This window comes from Ischnura elegans, chromosome 12, assembly GCF_921293095.1.
Source record: "Ischnura elegans chromosome 12, ioIscEleg1.1, whole genome shotgun sequence".
Lineage (NCBI taxonomy): Eukaryota > Metazoa > Arthropoda > Insecta > Odonata > Coenagrionidae > Ischnura > Ischnura elegans.
The window spans coordinates 6546494-6569316 of record NC_060257.1 but is presented as its reverse complement, the minus strand read 5'-3'; the positions used below and the strand labels follow the sequence as shown (position 1 = coordinate 6569316).

Here is a 22823-nt window from a genome sequence, read left to right as displayed (position 1 = left end):
GTTTCAAGAAAATTCATAATTAATGTATTTATTTTTATACTATTAAAAATGGGACATATATTATGTGTAATCAATGTAATTTTCCTCTTTTTATTACTTACCCAAAAAAGACGAATAAATACATCAATACTGAGTGAAAGTAAATTTTTCGAATCATAGCATCGAGTTAATTAATGCGAAAATTCATAAAAAAGGAAATGCAATTGAAACCTTAAAAGATCTATCTGGCGGAGGACAATACAGGATATAATACAACAGAATGGCTGCGCTGAAATATCTCCTACAGATCGATGGAGAGTGTGACCCACGGGTGGGTCACGCCGCCCGATGGCGAAAACTGATGTGACCCACGGGTGGGTCACGCCGCCCGATGGCGAAAACTAATGTGACCCACCGGTGGGTCACGCCGGCGTGAACGTGTTAAAGATATTAATTGAAGAAATATTTTATTTTTTCTATTCCTATCTGCAATTTTTTGCTTAATCTGCTTTTATGCAATATATTTTCTTTTATTTGAATTAACATTTTCATATTAGGACTACTAATTATATTTCCAATAATTACTATGTTTTTTAATAACTGGGTCTCGCCTAACATCTATTGGCATAATCTTGTGATCAAGTGCAACTTAGAAGTTCACCCTGCTGTGAAAACTTTTGCTAGTGAAAGAGATTGAATAGGTTTTGAATTGAATGTTGAGATAAAGCATCAATTGTGTGAATTATAATGTAAAGGCAAAGAGTACATGAATATGTGACAGGATGTTTGTCAGATTATAATCCGTTTAGTGTGAATAAAAGGTTATTTTAGAGCTATATGAATCGCATAAGGTGGGTCAGTAACATTATTTTTGTTTCCAGTCAGTTCTCTATCATAATGTATGGTTTAATTATATCATTTAGTTTGTAAATATTGCTCTTCATGATTCTCAGTAGTTAGATCACCCTCTCTTCACATTGGCTGACTGTGAAATTGTTTGGTCCATGTAGACCCCTGGTGGCAGGACTCCGTCAGCATCTGGTGGGGCTGCCTCCCCCGTCGGCATTCCTCGCTCGGAAGGCGGCGGAGAGGGAGTGCACTCCATGGAGGAGACGAACATCGGAGACGATGGACGGGGCAGCGTGCACTCAGGTCGGAGTTCACTGAATCTCCTTCAACCAGGGATTGATGATGACTCTGCCAGTGGAAGGTATGTGAAATGCCACTGCTAAAGACGCTGTGAAACATCAGTCTAGCCATTTTAGCCATTCCGTATACATCTACGTGCTACCCTGCCAACCACCTCAGTTGGCTGCCAGGGATTGTTTGGACACCAGACGTTCACAAAAAAAAAGGAAAAGCTCTAACGAATTTCTGTCTAGCATTTATTTAAGTCCATCTGTTCGGAGGAAAAAGGAATTCCCATACCTATCAGCTCAGCAAAATATAGCTCTTAATATATGGCTTCTGTCAGACCTGGAATTACAGTGGTGTTTTAACACGTTGTGTACGGATGGCGAGGATTCTCGTCATTTTTTTCCCGAACGTTCCGGACGGATGACGAAGATTCTCATCATTTAGGCGCGTCAACCTAAAAAATTTTAAAGCGTACAGTACGTATTCGTTAGTACGTTTTCAGTTGTTGTTCGTTATACATAATGAATTGATGCATCATAAAGTTTGATTGGATAAAGTTATATTCTAAACATTAGCTTTTTAACCATGTTTAAACCAAAGGCATTACGCCCTAATAGGCACATATTTCCAATCTCGGCGTTCCCTGGTATTTAAGTGCCCCGGTACGCAACGTGTTAATATGGTATCCTCCATGTCGCTCTGAAAGATTTCTATTTTCAAGCGTAGTGCACAGCCTCCGAGTTTCAAGTGTCTCCTAGCCTAATTCGTATAACATATATGTATCGCATTCTGTATGGTTGGAGCACTTTTTGGATTGCACAGCTTGCCTTTGTATTTTATTAAGTTCATAAAATTTGATGTAGAAGCAGTGTTTTGATTGTAAACTTTTAACTGTGTGAAATTGGCATTCACCATTGTAGGATTGTGCATTATTGATTAGGGAAAGGTTATTTTTTAATCCATTTTTCACAACTTTTGCCTCTAGTTGGAAATGGCATCGGAGTCCATCTTTTCATTGGTAAAGGAGTGTTTTCTCCATGACTCAGGGCTGTTAAAGGCTCAGTGGTCAGATTAATTGAGGGCAATCCTTGAGAGCTATATGAAAGGAATAAACTCGGTAACTATTGGGGTAGAACAAAGGAGGAAGAAATGGAATAGGCAATCACCTTATCATCCACATTTATACACAATCTTCACCTCCACAGTTTATTCCATTTCTGAGGCACAATTCAGTAGTTGTGGCAGAAATGCTTCTGTCTCACCCGTGGAGAGTCTCACATGTCAAACTTAACATCTTCAGGGCTTTTGTCCAGCTCTCGTTTTCCCTCTCTGGTTGCCAACTATTCAAATAATGAGTACCTACCTATATGGATATTGACCTCTTGCCTATATAATCCGTCTTTGTCGCTGTATAAATGTTATTTGTTTACTTATACCGTATATGTCTGAATATATTCCCCCCCTTTTTTCAAAAATGCCCGTGGTAAAAGTAAAGGGGGGGACTAGATTCGAACGAATTTTTTTTTACTTTTCCCAAAACTGAAGCCTCAAAATTAGGGGGGGGGGGGGGGACTATATTCGGAGAAATACGGTAAATTTGACGTACTTAATGCTACATATGTACATTACTGGCCATCGGTCAAGTGAAGCATAATAATACTAATTTCTCTTCTCTAGGAAACTTGATGCTGATCGGAGCATAGGGTCTCCTTTCAGAGGGACGGAGCCTATATCCTCGAGGGCGTCTACACCCCAAAGACTAACACCAGCCAAGTTCCCTACTGCACACATCAAAGGTGGGATTTAATTTCTGCCTACAGTTTCATTGCACGTATTCTCATGATATTTTTTGGAATTTTTTAGCTTAGGATTTCGGATTATGTCTGATTTCAGTACATAGATTTCAGTAGTCCTTGTAACACGATCGAGCCAATGCATCGGCTCTTGATGAATGTGCAAGGCTGCCACAGGCCAATTCATCAGACAAACTCTTTACTGTTAAATCAATTAAACTATTATTTTTGTTCATAAATATAATTTTCACATCCACAATTTCCAATATGTTGTAGTAAAAATGTGCAAAATTGCTAACATTGAAATTTCATCTTGAGCCTATTTAATCAAATTTACTTATTTTTTCACCCAGAAAGAAACAAAAAGAGGGTACTTAATTGGGATAAATATTGTATTGTACTTCTTGTTAAAGTTTAAGTAATTACCTGCCATTCATAATCAATGACATAAAATATCCTATATTCTAGTTATGCACAGTTCTTCCATTAACTGCTACTTATGACTTGACTTCTTTTGAAAAAGTTTGACGAGTTTTGAAAGAGTGGTCAGGTACAGTTTTTTCTTTAACTCAACATGGAATTGAGATCCTCTAGCGATTCTCTAGTTTCAAGCACCAATTCAGCACTAGGAAATATCTGGATGTGTTTTAATAAATAGTTCTAGAAATCTGAAATCTTGCAAACTTATTGAAAGCAGTCTTTTAAGCCGTCACATATCTTGCTCAAAATGGGCTGGCAGTAGAAAATTAAGCCTTAATGTTAGCTAAATATATGGCCTAATGAACGACCTAAGTGGCAAGGTTATGTTTTTTTGTCTCCTGTCAATAATACTTTGTAATACGTATATGAATCAGTGACATTTACAAGTGCGAATGAACTATTTTGAAATACCCTTTTTTCATTGATCATGAGAGAAGTCATAATTTATTTTTTTAAATCCTTTTCATAGCCACCTTGACAAATCACGGGTCTCTTCTCCTCCTGAAGCCAAACTACTTGCTTGATGGTCCTAGTTCCACGGTTGAGTTCCTTTCTCTCAAAGAACTTCTCAAAAATGATCCAGTGATGGCTGAACTTGAGGATTTCCCTGGACCCTTGATAAGGTATTGTTGCAGTTTTCTTCTTGATTGAAGATCTGAATCTTTTGTGATGAAACTGATCCAGAGTAAAATAAAGTTTCATTATGAATCACAGTATTAGTACTCCAGGCATGATATCAATCGACATGAGTTTTTGCAGCTCTCAGAGATATTTTGTTGAAAAACATATTAAAGGCTTATGACATGGGTCATTTTTCATCATGTGTAGAGAATTACCATTTTTTTTTTTTATGAATATTACTGACTTTCACAAAGTCACGTCTGAATTGAATCACTTTAATTAAAACAACTAGTTATCTCACAAGCCATTAGATCCATAAAACTGCTAAATTTGCAAAACCATATAACTATGTAATTTGTAAACTATGCTATAACTTCATTAAATTTGTATAATTCTGGCTTCTAATAATATCAAAGAAAAAGAAATCCAGGATAAGATGAAACACTAACCGATACAAGCTTGTAATCAACCATGTTATGGCTGGAGTTGATGGGGCCTGCTGGTTTTGGATCTAATTTCAGTTCTAAGCTCAAGAATTGGAAGAGCTTTTATAATATAGCAACTCAATACCTGGATGACTGGTATTGGTAATTTCCTCTGGTTTTCCCAAATATTGGTCATGATTTTTTTTATAAATTAATAATAAACAATCATTTCTTTCGCCAACTTTTCAGTTTTTATTGTAACCATTATTATTGCTTCAAGGCTTTATTTTTCTCTTCTCCTATCAATCAAATCACTGGATCAATTTTTTCATCCGCATAAATTTTAGTTTTTTAGACTTGTCTAGAATTGTAATTAACATATTGTGATGAAAGAAGTTAATAATTTATAGGGGGAGATAGAGAAAAAATAATAAAGCCCTTTTGACTGTTGTCAATAACAACCAAATGCTGGCTAAAGTTTTATTTAAGCTTATTAAGGCTGGAACTATTAAGAAGTTATTAAGGATAAAAATGTATATACATGCATAATTGATAATACAGTGGAACTTGTTTGGTACGTTTCTGAAGGGACCACAAAAAATGAACGTACTAACCAGGAAAAGGTGCTAACGAGGAAAGTAAAAAATAGCAGTCGGGGTAATTGCAATCTGTGGAAAAGTCGTCATAATTACAATTACTATCGGTAGTTCTCGTAGGATCGCCTTCCTGAACTCTTTTCACCTTTAAAATAAAGAAAATGGGCGCTACATTGAAAAACAATACCATGTGAATAAAAAATCACAATGTTTCATAGATTTCCCAAAGACAATTACATGAAAACGGCGTCTTTCTCCCGTGATTTATCCTATATGTATTTATAGAAAGAGGACAAGTAAAGCTAAGTCATTTCTTTTTTGTCACAGCATACTCGGAGAATATAACAACAACCTAGAGTATGTCAACGGGTTGTTTTTAAACATCATAAAAATTGGACAAAATTGTATTAACCTTAAATTACGGCTACAGCCGTACACATTCGCTTCTGGAATAACGCCATATCGATTGTTATAGCGATCGATATATCGAATAATAACACGCAAGATTATTAGATTACGACGTAATTACAAGAAGATTTTATATTATACAGTTGAAATTTACTTTTAAAATTTGTTTAATGCCGTCTGCTTTCGTGCCGAGATCAAGTATTTTTAAGCTAAGCTTCGCATGGAGATCCAGAGCATCGTCTGCTCCCGCAGCAGTAGTCAAATACGCACGTTTTTTCCTGACACTGAGATTCCGTAGCATTGACGTCGTGCAGTACTGCTACATAAGTCCTCTCATTTTTCACCTCTGGAGGCAAACTATTAAAAGTCTTCAGGCCCATAGGTTTAGGACCTTGGGCAGTATTATGAGTCCTGATTAAGTTTTGATGCAGGTCTTCACAAGTTCTAGTGGTGTGGCTATGGTATAGGTCATTGGATGTATACTGAAGATAAACTGAAGAAGTTAGTGTTATTTTGATTGAGTTGTGGAAAAATTGCCTAAGTTGGTGTTTTCTTCCATCATCATAGCACTTCTTTAAATTGACATATTCCGTTTCAATTTGATCAATACATTTTAGCATTGTATTTTAAATGTGTCTCAAATTTTCCTCAATACTGGAACATTTTGATTGCAGGGGTACCACACACAAGAACAGTGTGATTCAATTCTGCAACAGTAAGATAAATGCAGCCATGAGTGATCCTGGCATACATGATCGTGATTCGTACATTTTACTGTGGAAATTGCTTGTATTGCTTCTGAAACAGAATGGGGTAAGTTTTTGGAAGTTGCCTTCAAGTGTGGGCTTAATCCCTGCGTAATTTTCTCGTCATCAAAGTAATATTAAATGGTATTTTGATATTTAGCGCACTACGTATTTAAATATGCTGTTTTAGTTTTATGATTCTGCATTGAAAATGAATCTTTGATGAAAACATTTGGACTTAGAATAAATTGTAAAAATAATATTCTACTGATGTCATGAGACTTTCTTTTCTTTTTTTAAACATTAACATTTCTATTTATTTTTTTAACATTTTCCACTGAGATTGATGAATGAAGGAATTGGTTTTTAAAATAAAATTTGGAATTGACACTATAACTTCGAAGTAGACAAAAGAAACAGGTTTTCTCATGAATGAAGAAGGTATCAGATACATTGAATCCATATATCTTCAGTTATTATATTTCTCAGCATAATGAAATCAGATCCAAATGCACTAATAAAAATAGAATCAGGATTTGAATTTTCAAGTCAATTTGTAAAAGAAGCGTAGATTATAAGTTGGGATAGAATCGCAGAATACAAATGGCAATAGAGATGGGCTTGAATGAATGATATATATTAGGGATGGACGGATCCAGGATTTTTTCGGATCCCAATTTGGATCGGATCCTTGGTTTTTGGAGCCGGATCTTTCAGATCGGATATTTTCGGATCCAAACGCAGTTTCAAATTCCTGACACTGAGATTCCCCCGATGATATTTCAATCTCTTGGGAAGGTCACACTATCTGCCAGTCGTATTTTGCCTTTTTTTATTTTCCACGGCTGAAATTCTCCTACGTAACCTATGCGAGAGCATTTAAACAAAACGGTTCATGAGTAGGACAAGAATCGCCTGCGACGGCGCATTCCAAGATAGATTCGGAACTCTTTCCACAGTTATTGGGCGTTGCATTCACTGATGCTATTATTTTAAATTTCGGATCCAGATCCGATGTCTTCTGCGACTTTGGATCCGATGTATCCGATGAAGGGCAATATCCGCAGATATTTGGATCCAAGGTATCAGATCCGACCATCCCTAATATATATCACTACAACTCACATATTTAGGTTAAATAAAACTGAGTGTTATCATAAATAAATAATTTTGTTTACCCTTACCATTAAATTTTATGTATAACTTTGGTCTATATATTATTTGAAATTCTCTGCTAATTAATGACTATGTAAAGGATGTATTGACCTCATTTTAGTTATGTATTTATTCTTACCCTTTCAGTTACAATTAGTAAAAAAAAATTATTGTTCAACGTTAAGTGAAAGATACTTGCTATTGATATAGTGGTTCTGGCAAAAATTAGTTTTAAAGATGAAAAAACTATAAATTTTAGGATGTGAAGAGTTTGTTACTCGTTCGTTGCCCTTACACCCCCTGCCACACACCATTTGAGGTGGCTTGTGGGATAGTATGTTGATGTTAAGATTTGCATGAAACCAATCAACTAGATGGCATTGTGAGGAAAGACATAATTCCCTTAAATCACTCTAGCATTGATTTAAATGTATATAGCCAAAATAAACTTGATTCCTTCAGTTACTTTGTTTTGTAGTATGCTATGAAAGAATACTATTAGTAGAGATGTGTGAAAATCGCAAATGTGACATAGATGCGAAGACTGGACTTTTATGATATTTTTACTCAAATTTGCCTTTTCGATGGTAAAATTGGTACATTTTGTGCCTAGCGCAATGCAAATGCTCCGCCGACACTCATCGCTTAAAGCTTGTGAGTGACTCGCCAGCTGCTAGTTGGTTCGGGCTCTACGTGGCCGCGAACTACAAGTGGGCGCGGGATAGCTACACCTCCGCCACTATATGTCTTATTCCTTAATTTATTTTTGTTCTACAACATAATTATTTTAAATATTCTGTATTTTGTTTTTATCGTCATCTACCTCATTATGAAAATAAAAAAATAGACGCTACAAAATGTGATAAACTGTTATTGAAAGTGCGATAAAATAAAAATTAAAAAACGATTTTTTAACGTATCTCTTAACTATTAAAATCGAAAATAACCATCTAAGATCTAGTCTGAATCCAATTTGTTTTTAAATCCTGGATCTACCCTCTCCGTACTTTTAAATATGGATTAGTTTAAGTTATGGGAACCTATTACACAATCTAAGGAAGAAATATTTATTTTACTGGCTGTTTCAGTGTGTCACATAACCCTTGATTATTGATTTCAAATCATATAGTTTGTTGTGGGAACGGACATATCCAGCCTGCTGTTGGAGGACAGTGCATATCTGCAAAATCCCTCGCAAGGAAGTGCGACGGGGTCAGCCAGCCCGCAGTTGCCTGCTGAGGAGCTGTCCAGTAACTCCAACCTCACCACTCCCGACGAGGGCATTGTTGTGGGTGGCCCCCTCCCCGCACCCTCCCTAAGCAATCGCTCCTCCCAGTTCTCGGAAGAATATCTCACAAGAAAGTTCCGAGAGTTCCTGCTGTTCGGGAATACTCGCGATGCCTTGGGTAAGACCTTCTTTTCTGCACTTTCTAAGAATCTTCATGACGAGTTAATGTTCACTAGGATAACAACTTCATAATTTTAGTTGAAACTCTTTATTTTTGTCGAAGCAAATATTTGTGCAGTTTAAGAAAAAAATATGCGCTTTCTTCAGGGTGGCCACTCTTCTGGAAAACCTGGAAAGTTGTGAAATTTCATTATGTATAGAAAGTCTGCGACTCTTATTGATCGCTCAGTGATTCAACATGAAGGTTGGTTTGGATAGGTTACAGTAGAGCTCACCTCAGACTAAGCCAAAGGCATGTCCTAATTAACTTTCATTCAGGGTTGGGGAACCATCTTCTTTCCCAGGGTCACCTCACACTCTGAGGATTTGGTTTGGGGAAGTCCAAAGGCCTTACCTGGGATTTGAACCCAAATCCTTTGATAGGAAGCCAAGTGCTCTACCCATTAGGATACCAAGTCTGGGAATGTCAGTGAAAATGGCAAAAATAATTATTATATTAAGTTTGAAATTTAAAAGATCATTTGTCCATTCCCTCTTACACTTATGCTTACAGTAATGAACCTCTAATTTTCGAAGTCATATTGACCTTAATTTCTGAACTTTGTAAAACAGAGGCTTTGTGAAAGGAAGGTTGACTTCTTGAGTTGGGGGTTGAGTGCATTTTTAACTTGGAAATGACAAGCTTGCGATAGTTTCAAGGCTTGGCCCCATGAAGCTGTTGGTAACTAAGAGTAGAAACCCAAACTCTTTTCTGATGTTTGGAGAAGGGAAGGAGGGAAAATCAGCTGCTAGTTTCTCTGCCCTGGGTGCAGATGTTGCAGGGCTCTTTTCCTTTGTCCATTCGAGCACCTTCCTCCATTCTTTTGGACTGTTATAAATGTTATAAAACAGAGGTGAAATCACTCTAATGGACTAGTGACATTCTTCGTTAATGAGTGAAATCGAGACTTTGTAAGTTGGAGGTTCCTTCTTACATTATTTGCTATGTGTACAATTGCAACCTGGAGAGTAGTCTGTTGATTGGTGTCACTTAAAAAAAGTATAAGTCTGTTAATGGGAGTTTCTACTGCGTCTTTGATGTTTAAGCTCCCTTACATATGTCATCCAGGAAGTGCTCCTTAATTGTAAAACTTCATTTTCCATCAATTTTAGTTAATTTGATTTTTGGTAATATCTGCCTGCATTTAATTACATTTTTATTTCATCTGAGAATAAGTAAATTAGAATCTCAGTTGTCCAACACTCCAAATCCAAAGAAAAAAACATTTTATAAGTTGGAGTGTTGTACAAGTGTGAATCATGGCAAAAAGACTTCTTAAAGAAGACTTTCTTTTGGAAGTCTGATCACTATAGTGTCTAGATAAACTCAAATGACAATTGATGTTATGCTATTTTAAGATTTCTGGGGTTTAGAAATCTTCAGAGTAAAGTAAAATAATTAAAAGGACATTTACTTCATTGTACTACACTTCCTATTTTGCGCAATGCGCATATAGAGCAATACTGATTAATATTTTTTCTCTAAAAACTCAAATTAAATAAAAAAAACAGTTTACATGCTTCTTTGGTCTAAATGCAGAAAAAAAGCCTTATCTTTTACTTTTTGATAAAATGAATAATTCTACCCGAAATTATTATGTAATTGTAAAACATAATGAAATCAAGTTAATCTAAACATATGGGTGGGGCTAGGCTTCTTAAATTAATGCTTGGCTGAAGGCTGTTGGCTTGGAGCGAGACAGTTCACCCTAGGGCTACTCCATGAGATGTGCAAAATTTCTATCAGCAGATCAGCTGTATCCTACAACTGAGACTGCTTTATGTGTAAATAGATAAGCATGGTTAGGCTTTTTGCATGTGGGAAAGAAGTACAACTGCAAGCCATTTGACTGAGTTTCTACTGTACTTGGTAAGTACTTTGTGTCATATTTTCTGGTAAAGTGTGAATATGGAGATGTTTGGGAAAAGTATAAATACCGTAAAACCTCTTTACGTCGTAATGGAGGGGACCAAAATTTGGACAATTTTATGTGTGGAGGTTCACTATAGAGAGGTTTTTGTGATAGGCACCATTTTTTCATATCCTTCGGATATGAAAGGCACTACTGTCTTTTAAACCATTATATTTCTGTGTTTAAACAAACATGCATGCATTAGTGAACATGTATTTATTATTTAATAATTACAGAAAGCAAGCGCTATCGCATGATTTTTACCACGATTCGAGAGAAAATGATGTGATCTCTCTCAATTCAACAGTCACTTATAATTATTAGGATAGTTGGATACCTTTTTTCTTATTTACTGCTAAGTATACTATCATATGGAACAAAATGGCCACAACTAATGATTACCATGAAAATTACTACATAATAAAGGTGTATAAGAAAAAAAATATGGGTGAAACCTTTATTGTTGAAAATGTCATTCCATGTGCGTAATCGCGGCTGCATTAATGGTCTCTAGTTGTCTCGGTACTATTTGCAGAGGTAGTTAGGTTGTCTTGGGGGTATAACCTTGGTATGAAAGTGGAGGTGTTACAAGATAAAGAGGTTTGCCTATAAATTTCCATGTTAATCTGATGGGACCATAGGGGTGGTGTGAAGTATGGAGGTTTATGATGTAAAGAAGTTCGCTACATAGAGGTTTTACTGCATCTGGGAATATCAGATTCAGTAATGAGTGGCCACTCTGTATGTTATTCGTTCAAAATTGTTATTTGTTTTTATTTTCTGGTCTAATCTTTTAGAATTAGCAGCTGTACATGGCATAGGTATTATAATAATTTATTACGTAATTTTCAGAATGGGCGATGAAGCATGGACTTTGGGGTCATGCAATGTTCTTAGCCTACAAGATTGGAGGACGTATGCTGGCTTCTGTCTTGACGAGATTTGCCAACAACTTGCCTCATAATGACCCCTTGCAAACTTTGTATCAGCTTCTCTCGGGGAGACAGCCGGCAGCCATTACTGTGAGTATTTCACTCAATGAGTATTGCAGTTGAGCGCCCCAAATCCAGAATTCCCTAATCCGGGAGCACTCACAACGATGATAATAATAGTAATAATAATGAAGTCTATTCATCCTGAGTGCATTTTCATGCGATGAATGGGATCATAATTATACTATAGATTGAGAAAGTAAAAGTTTAAACGTAGGTATATAAGTATAGTTTAATACTCATTGGTGGCTATTGGTAAGTCAAATGATTATTCCAGTCCCAGTTCTCCAGTTGGTGTCCTGCAAATCAAAGGATATATAATAAAGCCTTTTTATAGACAAACATAAATGATGCAAGTGATTCTGTTTTAATGCCCTTGTGTGTTTTACAGTCGTGTAGTGATGAGAAGTGGGGAGACTGGAGACCACATCTTGCTATGATCATCTCCAACTCTTCAAGCCATCCTGACTTACATCGGAAGTCTATCATCACTTTGGGTGATACACTTGGTAATTACAAATTGTTATTCAGTTCTTTATAATGTAATTATTTTAGTGTAAATGAAGGGTAATATATTCTATGCCTCAGTATTGTATCATCTGGGTATTCAGGGAATTAGAAAATTTTTGCCATGATGCATGAATCAAAAGAACCAAATCTGACATTTTTGGTACGGGAAGATGAATGGTAAATGCCTGGACATGGCTAAACAAAAATAATTTCAATCGAGATGTGGGTTAAAAGCTTAGGATTTCATGGAATCCCATTTTAAAGAAAATGAAAATGGTAAGACTCCTCTGATTTTTATTTTTGAAGATCCTTCTGGGCAGTCGGGAGTCAAAGTAATAACCTGATTGTTGCTACTATTTATGGATACATCTCAATGGCTTTAATTAGCTCACACAAATTCTATTCACTCACCCTGAAGCTAATCGATAAGTCATCTGTGGAAACATTGGTGCTTTACAATTATTGTACTGGGTGAAAATCATTACTCGCTTATGGAAAGACCTTCTAAGATCAGAATACATAACCATTCATAAAAGAAACAAATCAAATTATTTTGTTTTCTTATCTCCATAAAATGCAAGAAGTTAATCATTTGCCTTCTCTTCAGCATTGCATGATTCCAGATCATAGGAAATTTGATTCCAGTGCCAACTACTCTGAATAATAATTACAAGGCTGTCTTATTATTGTCTGATAGACAAGAAGAGATATCAACCCATCATTAATAATTAGTCAAAGTTATTGCAGCAGATACAATGATAGTGGATTTCATTTAACTTCATTCATTTTGTATTTATCGAGACAGTAGTTTGATCAATGGAGTCATGACCTCATTTCAACAATGCTCTCGTCCTCATTTAGCTGCACGAGGCTGCCATCACGCTTCCCAGTTCTGCTACGTAATTGCCCAACTGAACCTCGGTGCTTCATCCGCTGGGACTCCAGCATCTGCTCCCTCGGACCTCCACTCATTGTTCTCTGGTCCCGATGCTCGTCTGGTGCTCTTGGGGTCCTCTGTGTCTCTATCCCCTGATTCCGAGTGCTACGTCCCGAATGAAGTCGTCCACTGTACAGAAGTTTTGGAATACGCTCGCTCCTTGGCAGACCCTGGATTTTGTTTCCCATATTTCCAGGTTTGTGACTATTTCTTAAATAACTGCTGGTTTCTCATTTTGTTTGCTGAAAAATTGGAAATTTTCAGTATCTCGAATTGATGAAAAGTATCTTAGCAATTGGTAAGAAATTTTGTATTGCCTCTTTATACTAAATGAAAACTGTAGAAAATTGGGTAACAATTGACTTATTAGATGAAGCTGTTGAACCTGGCACCCACTGCCAATCTTGTGTTCTTTGTCATTCAAAACATGTTGACTTCAAGTACCTACCTACTTAAATGTTGCCGTTAAAGTATTAAAAGCTAGAAGAAATTCTCAGTGTATAAATGAAGGTTGTGTGAATTATTCTGCATGTCAATTACTGCAGCCCATGCGTACTCCTATTTAAGGAGTAAATAAATTCTACCCTGACACTTTTCTTACATTATGTTCGCTATTCTCCACACACAAAAAAAAACAACATTATTTCCTACACTCAGATATTCACTACTACTTGACCGGAAAACAAAATTATGTGCACCAGCCATTTATACAAATAAGGAAATCAGCTCTAAAGCTAATTAAGTGGGCTACAGCTTTTAAATAAATTTCATGCGCCAGGAAAAAATTCTTTTCATCAAGATTTTTGGAGACAAAGTAAAGGAAATTGTGTAACTCCGTAAGTGATTTTTTAATGCGATAATTACTAACTAGAAACAGGAAATTTTTCTATCCAAATTTTGTTTTTAAGCATGTACCACATTTATTTCTTTTAATAATTCAATGCTTAATTGCTCTTGCATTTATTTTGCACCTCATTGTTACATTTTATTAATTAATGTTATTTTAATGACTGAAATAACCATGGCATTCCACTTTTGCTTTTACTCATTTATTTCATGTATATATTTAAAAATTATATTTCACATTCATTATTATACCCTTTACAAGCAAACAGATTGCAAGTGTACCTTTTTTTCACCACAAAAATTATTGAAATTAAGTGAATGAATTGAAAATTTATTGGAATAATTAAATGAAGTAAGCAATGAGTCCATTGATCTGCATCGATCTGCTTTTCGATCCTTTGGCAAACAAAGCATTACTCACGAGGCCCTTGAGCTGGCTATGGACATTTTGAAATGCTCAAACATCAATCCAAAAAGTAGCAGAATATTGCAAGGACTCATGTGGAATAATGTAGAACAAAATAATTTCCACAAACTACAGGCATGCCATACTTGATCGTGTGTAGTGTTCTGAATTTTGTTCTTTTTTTGTTGCTTGTGTTTTCAGCCTGTGAAGCTTGACTATGCGATGCAGCTGGTGGAGCATGGGATGGTGCAAGAGGGCCTTCTGTACTGTGAGGCCATCTCAACCAAGGTCACGTCGTGGCTGTTGTCGGGAGGTGCGCAGGACAAAGCTTTAGATGTACAGTTCCTGAAACGGTTGGAAGAGATTAGCGACCGACTGAAGCATCATGACCCGGTCATGGAAAGGAGTGAGTCTGGTGGGGAAGCGGATCCTCACTGGATTCAGGAGCTCAAGAGGTGTATAAAGATGATGGAAGATCATTCTCTGGGATTAATGGCTGGGGGCCATCTCGTGAGTACTGCTTTTTTTTTTTTAAGGCTCTAATTTTAAGGCTGTTACAATTTCCATTTGATTTCTGGCATCTGTTTTCTGTTCCAGTCCCTAATCAAGTGAGTCATTTACATTGCTTGATTTCCAAAAACTATTGGTGATCTTGGTAATGTAATTCTGAAAGCTACATAAAATTATGTATCAAATTATAGGATTTTTTGCATTTTTTTGCAACGTTTTACGATTATGATGAATAGAATTACATGTTGCTGTTATGTGCCTTTCTTAGTGTTGGCATTGAAAATGGAAGTACTGGAACATCCTAGTGTGTGTCTCATTTGTGGCGTTGCTTAAAAGTAAATATGTGTTAGTTTGCATTGTGCATCAGAAACAGCAGTATCATAACAATGATGCCTCTCACTGCAAAAGCCTACGTTCCGAGTATCTTAATTGTTTTCATTGAAATTCTTTTCAGGCTGGTGGTATGGCTGGAATGTATGGGGCGCAGCAGACTATGGACATGCATGCTGGACAGATGGTGTACAATTCTGTTGGTGGTGTGGATGGCATGGCCAGTAATCAAACGGAGGTGGCTGGACAGGGCGTGGTGCAAACTGGGGAGTATGATGCACAGCAGTGGAACAATTACTATTATGAGCAGGCAAAATGGCAGCAGCAGCAAATGCAGCAACAGCAATTGCAGCAACAACAGCTAACGACTCAGCCAGAAACTGGGAATAGTACTCAGGAGTCACTTGCTCCCTCAAGTAAGATATTCTCTCCTCTCGAAACAATATCTGATGATTAATGTTTTATATTTTTCCAGTGAATTAAATTTTAAAATGTCTCTCCAGATTTGCACTGCTTTGGTGATGCTTTGTTATTCTCAGCCTTGCTTCGTCATTTCGTGGTGGAGGGGATAAATCCTCACCTACCACACCGAAGGTTGCAGGTTCGAGTCCCAATCAATCATTATTTATGCACAGTGGCTGTTAGTTTAGATTGCTTTCCAGAATCATTTAGAGCTTTCTTTTCCTGACCGCGATCAAAAAATTTTTTGTGGCGATGACTGCCAAAAACCACGTGACCATGGCTGCGAGATCACGAATTCAGAAAAGTGGTTTGCTCAAATGCTTCAAAGCCACTGCGCGACGTCGGAGACTAAACTTTCAGGCATCAACCCACGTCTCACACAAGCTGCCCTGGATGCAATTGCTGTGGGACGCGCATCTGTGATCACTGAGCACGATTGCACACCGCGATGCTTGGAAAAAAAGAGCACGCAACTGCCTTGAAGGCAACAGCAGCAAGATCACGCCATCACACAGCAGTGGTTATAGGAAATCAGGACTTCGGGCAAATTGTCTATGCAGGTGATTGCCTGGATATGACTCATGCTATCTCTACATCCACTTCTCCGGTTGCCCTGACTTCTGCTACTTCCTTCCTCTCCAGTTTGACCTTGACTTGGCATGGCGTAAACATACCTGAGTGCGATGAAATCTCCAGTTACCTTGGACTGTATTCAATTGTATGCGAGGCCACGGCATTAATTACGCATTTGCGATATGAAATTTACAATTAATAATCGTGGATAACATTTCTCTTAATTTATGATTGGTTAACCTATGAAGAATCTTCTAAAATTAATCAAGAGTTTCCCCCCCCCCCCCACTGATTGTCGTCTGTAATGCTAGAGCAGACTTCAAAGTAAAATTGAAACATTCCTTGTCAGCATGTAAATAAAAGAATTCCATCTTACCAAGGGGATTCTAATGTAAGTAATAATCCCTGTGTAGCCTTGCGTTAAATTGCAAATATCCTGGTACTTTGTCTGATTTTATATTAGGGCCATAAATGCTTGTAAGCCTGCTGCCTACCTATAGCCCTGTGCAAGAAAGGAACTAGGAGGGTTGATAAGGTTTTTGCCTCTCGGGAATTATTTTCAAGTTGAGGGGACAGCATTTTTTGAGTTCCGAAGTGAAAATAGGATTGCAAATTTTGTTTGGCCACTAATGATGTGAAGAAATCTTGCTTAAGATACGAAGGGAAATCTATTTTACTGCTTGTTTTTAATCTATATATTGTGTAATGCTATCCTTTGTTGACCACTGTAGGTAATAAAGCTTCCTTCCCTCAGTTGGGCAACCAACTATGTACCTTTGTTTCATAACGTCTCACTCTGGAACACCCGAAAATTGCACCCCATGTCACCGCATAGCAAAAGATGATGATTTTGTCAGAGTGCTACTGAAGGTATGAGAATTTTGAGTGCGATCCCATTGCACTGTGTTTGTGCTATGGTCTGCCTACAGTTGTTTTGGGTGATTTCCATCTTCCCATCCAATGCAAGATACAGTTGAAAAATACATAAAACAAACCTCCATTGTAAATACATTGTTAGTAATAGCTTTGTCGTTAATTTTTTGAACTTTGTTCATAATCCAACAAATATCACTTCTTCCTGGAGACCTAGGTCAAGGTTTGCAGCTTCATATTTTGCATAAAAATTTGTTTTTACAAAAATGTATAATTTCAAATTCGTTTTGCATTTAGCGTAGGCATTTCTTCAGGACTGGCAATTTTGCTTCGCATAATTGAAACTACTTTTATCCTGATTTGCATAATTAAGAGTTTGCTGTAGTAGAATGGCAGTCTCTAGTGTCATCCTGAACAGTACAAAATACCTTTTACATTTTTAGGAATGGGTTGGTTCATCTGGGAGCCTTTGGAGACCTTGAGGCTATGTGTTTGCCTGAGATTACATTAGAATTTGAGAGCAGATCTCTTTCTGAGTGACTCTGAGAACATCATTATATTTCCAGGTGAAACTGATACAATAAAGCAAGAGAGATGTTTTGCGTTATGGATAGGTATAACAATTCTTTTTTCCCTGAATGTTAAATAATGCGTGGTGGAACTCAGGCAGTTCGAACACTTCAATGCATTCCTCTTTTTTTTTCCTTGTACGTAAATAGCTGGTGTTCCAACACACGCACTTACTGAGGTGGCTTGATAGGTATTATGTAGATATTGGTGGTTCTTGATTCAGACTTACTTTGGACCTTAAACCGTTATCTTAATGGAAGACAAGAAGAATTGTTACCGAAATAATTTGTACAAAACTCAATGCAAAAACTTTTTCTGGTGGAAAATTTACATGTCTCAATGTGCCTCTCCCACTATGCGCATATTGAGGTGGCTTGCAGGATAAGATGTGTATGAGGACTGTTGGCTCATTGGAATTGTATTTTTTTTTACACAGATGCCAATCAAGTTTCTACTGGCTATGAAGCTTCTGTTTGGAACCCTGGTCAAGTGTCAGTTGGTAACACTGTGCCAAACGAAGGGATAGTGTCTGGTAGTGGTGAAGGACAAGACAGTGTCTCACAGCAAACGACGACCAGTGCGCCTACTAGTAATTCCTTGGACATGAATACAAGGAGGCCCTCTGATTTGGCACAACCTACAGACAAAACTTTATCGAGCTCGGAAGGCGGTTCGACCAACTACTGGGATATGGCCACCAGCAATGATCAGGTGAGTGGTTGATCTGATCAAGCCTTTCAAATTTCATGAGGAAATATTTGCATGATATGTGGCAAATGAAGGCTCTTGTGTGAATCGCAGATGTTTACATCGGGAGTTATTATTTTTATTTATTACTGTGTAGAGACCAATTTTTAAAAAAATGCTATTAGAAATGGTACCCAAAAGTGGAAATATGAGAAAAAAGAATTATTCTAGTTGTACAAATGTAAACAACAAGATATTTTTTTAAATGCAGACGTCATACAGCAAATAACCTCATGAAAGTATTCTGAATCCCATCACAATATGAAAATTATCCCAGAGCATCGGATATTACAAAACGGTTGCATTTGTGTATGGAAAAATTGTAGCATTGATGATTTAATGCAAATGTGGTAGCATAGACTGTCAAATGAGGCACACATGTTAGTCATTTGGTTCTCAAATTCACAAGTTACGGAGGAAAGAAATGCAGGTTAAAATTTGTCAAATTTATTTACAATATACACCAGAGTGCATATAAGTTTTAGCGATGTCTCATCTCCTCTGTTTTACCTCGTGTCAATTGTATTTCACCTTACTTCCATCTGAGATTATGCTACAATACTTCTTAATTCATTAAATTTTCCAATCATTTCCCCCCGTGTAAATATAATTTCGGCAATCCACCATGGTGCTAAAACATTTAAAACAATGTTATAGTTAGATAATTATTTTCTTGCAATTGCTCTGCAGGTTATAGTTCCTCAAACAAAAAACAAAATCCATGATCTATGTTAATGTATTTATTATTTTTGCTTATTGTTTTTAATCAAGTGGCTGATATTTGAATGAATTACATGCTGTAATTTATGTAAATAGCACTTGTTTGTGCACATAGATTTAGGTGCAGTAAGAGAATATTCTGTCTGCTACATTTATGTTTTTAAAGCAGCTTGCATGTGTAACGCATTCAATTCCAATGTGTCGCAAAGCATTTCAGATTGGAAAATGAAAATATTACTTGATATTAGTGAATATTTGTTGTTATGGTAAGCAGTAAGCTAATACCAATATTTCAATGTAACTGAGTACGTGTGTAGTTTTGTTGTCATCTTCATTTCATTGGTGGCAATGATCACTCCTCAATGTATTATTTCTGTATTTGTATGCTAGCAACATTATGCAAGTAAAACAAGTCCACATGTTTTAGTTTGGTGCGCTTTTCTTATGAGTGTAGCCGCAAGTTATCAGCTTTTTATTGTTATATGCCTGTTTATTAAAGCTATTTATTGCAAATTCATGTTGTATTTGAAGAAGGTGTGAACAATTTGTGTAGCATTTTGATTGTGTTTTACTGAATATCATTTGCATAGCAGCAAGCTAAGTTGCTTGTTAATTTTCATTGTTTCTTTTATCTTTTCGTTTGCTTCATTATGTTTCTTGAAATGTTTTCTTTTTTATCATGCCCACTATCTGATGAAGTTTCCTGCAACTTAACTTCGAATTTGATTCTATGAATTTCCTGTGGTATTATTTCACTTCATTATTTCAATAAAAGTGAAAGAATTACTATTATAATTGCTATTTAAGTTACATTGTTACCCAATCAATTTCGTTAGTTAACTCGTTTGTCCGTGAAAAATATCTCATATCATTATTTAAATGAAAGAATGTTTAACGAAATAGAAATGGTTGGTGCCCATTTGCACCATTTCAAGGTAACTTATACTCACAGTGGAAGCTCATTTTAATGATCATGGTATGTATCAAGAATCTTTCTTTACCAAGAGATGTGTAAAAAAAATATGGATATAGTCGCCAAGAAGTCCCTGCGTTCAGCATAACGAGTTATATTTCTTCAGAGCAGTGCAGAACAAGTTTTCTAGGCAAAAATAATAACTCGGAAAACCAATACACAATTGATATTAATTTTGACAGCCACTAAGGCGAGTGTAGCTTTATGTGTGGATAAGACTCACGTCAGTCTGCGTGCTGGGCTGCCTGTCGTCAATTGAGGGTGGTGCCAAGAGATCACCGAGTCCTCGTGTAGGATTGATTGGTGCAGCGCCAGAGCCAGGCAGAGATCTCGCACAAACTAACGTGTCTTCTCTCAGAAAATCTCATCAACTATGGGTGAGGAAGCTAGTCGATACCCGACTACGTTGTGAATAGTTCAAGCATTGTCTTAGTATGGAAATTATGCCTGTGCCTCAGTTTGACTGACTCCACAATATTTTCAAATCCAATCCGTGATGCTTACTTAATCATTTGGACATAAATTTTGTTTTCCATTTCTTACTTCTTTAAGCAAAATTCCTCATCTTTGTTCACTTATTCATGCCGTAAAAATGCATGGTGTCTCGAGAATGCTGTCTTAAGTGTGAAAAATAATTAAGAGGCACAATAGATTCACTCAAAGCAAATCTACAGCATTCACTGGCGTATTTTTCTTGAGATTGCAGTGTTATGCAGTTCTTTTTCTTCAAGCCGAACGCACGGAGTGGAAAGCAGGGAAGCATCTTCTCAATTGAGCAACTGCAGGGAGTGATGGTATAGGTGAAGTCGTTCCAGGGGTGTTGTGGTGAACCGGTATAAAGACAGATACATAATGGGAAAACAATCCAGTCGCCATCATTCCGCAACTTTCCCACACCACTGGTCTCTGCTGTCGCTTCATTTGTTTTTTTTTGTCTTCTGTTTGTTCCCGCCTATAGAAAATGTGTGGCTTTGAGACTTGCGCGTCTGCCTTGCGATATTTTATTTGAAATTTTATGCACAAACATAGGAAAGAAAGCAAATGCATCTGTATTCCTCTGTGAAATAGCACCGATACAAATAAAAGGGGAATATAGGAATCAAGGGGCTTCATCCTTGACCTTTGGATATAGTGAGCAATTTTCCAGGGATTATGAGCACTCGTTAAACTGAGCTTCCACTGTAATTTTTGCTTCTACTGCTTTTAACGAGGCTCCTGCACCACTTGGTCAGTGAGTTTTTGCACATAGTTCCAATGGCAATGTTGAAAATATGCCCATATTGTATTGAGCAGTGAAAAATTATATCATTCCGTATTTTCTTCTTAATCCATCCTAATTCACCCTAGTAAATGTGGCCTCGTGTGAGCAATTGCTTCAAAATAGAATGGGAATTTCTGTTTTTCTGTGTAGACAGGAATGAAATCTCTTCTTCCAGTGGGACTGGATTAATTGTAGATATTCTTGTGATGAAAATGTTAGTGTAATGCAGGATTATTAAAAGAATAGAATGAATGTAGACTGCATGTAGGAGCTCAGTTTTAGTAAATTCTTCTAAACGGTACTCTTCCCTTCTTCATAGGTATTTAAACAGAAAAAATCATGTCACATAATGTGAGTGAGGCAAACATTATGTACCCCCCGCTTGATTACTTTTTCTTCAGTAGGATGTGTATACCAAGGTATTTTGAAGTTTATTGTTGCTGAAATTATTGTGTCATTATGAATGTTATATTTGGTTTGAAGTGATGCATGCGTTATGAGTCCGTATTTCATTTAAAATTGTAGTGTGTTGCTTCTTAAGGTTGTTACGTTGTGTCATTATTGGTTTTCTTTTGATGTTCCAGTAATGAATTTAATGTTTTCTGATTTGCTTGGCATGTTGTGTACACCTTGCACTTTATATTATTTTAAATTATTGTTATGATTTTTTGTGAAGGTATTGCCAATGTTTTCACAAACTGTAAATACATATTTCATCTTTGTTATTAGTTTTTGTTATTGCATTTATAATTATTTGTATTTGTGCTCAACAATACAGTCGCTTAATGCTTTATCTGGGCATGAATCTGGTTGTTCCCGAGTTTTTGCTTTTATATTTTTTCTAATTTTATTTCCTTTAGTTGATGCTACTTTTACTGTTCAGTCGATAGTTGTGGTGGAGGTTTTGGTCTCTATCATTTGTGTTGTTGATAGTACCGAAAAAGGCTTCATGGCTTTCTAACTGGTAAATTTTGGCCGGGTATCAATTGGCTGCCAATGATTAGGAAACGGAATCAGTTCTCATCTTCAGGGCTGATGTCAGATCAATACAATCAACCGATACTCGTATTCACTTTTGGTTGCAAAGTCTTCTCTGATTATCGGGTTTCAGTTTATTATATTGGATCCTACTTCTATCTCTGTTAAAATTGCTGAAACTAATTAATATTAAGACTTTTAAAATTTTAAATGTAAATTAAAGTGGCCATAGGATATTAAAAAACAACTTCTTGATGCTTTTTTTTTTTTTTTAAGTGTAAAATTTTAATTTATTACCCTGCTCATTCCTCATTGGTACCCCAGGGAGGTGTGCAGTAAAAGGGTTTCGATCGCGTCTTTCTCAGTAGGGTTTGAACCCTAATATCTCCCTGCTTGTCACATTATAGAGCACACATGCAATGGTTTCATGGTTAA

The 22823-nt window shown here is 36.6% G+C and overlaps 1 protein-coding gene across 1 annotated transcript in view; it reads left to right on the top strand.

Annotated features, from left to right (window-relative positions):
* LOC124169839 overlaps positions 1–22823 on the top strand; it is a 135269-nt gene that overhangs the window by 57114 nt on the left and 55332 nt on the right. The window contains 11 exon segments of the mRNA XM_046548626.1: positions 990–1189; positions 2794–2912; positions 3859–4012; positions 6114–6252; positions 8470–8746; positions 11553–11722; positions 12084–12201; positions 13064–13335; positions 14593–14901; positions 15356–15647; positions 18146–18420. Coding sequence (XP_046404582.1) covers positions 990–1189; positions 2794–2912; positions 3859–4012; positions 6114–6252; positions 8470–8746; positions 11553–11722; positions 12084–12201; positions 13064–13335; positions 14593–14901; positions 15356–15647; positions 18146–18420 — 2325 coding nt within the window.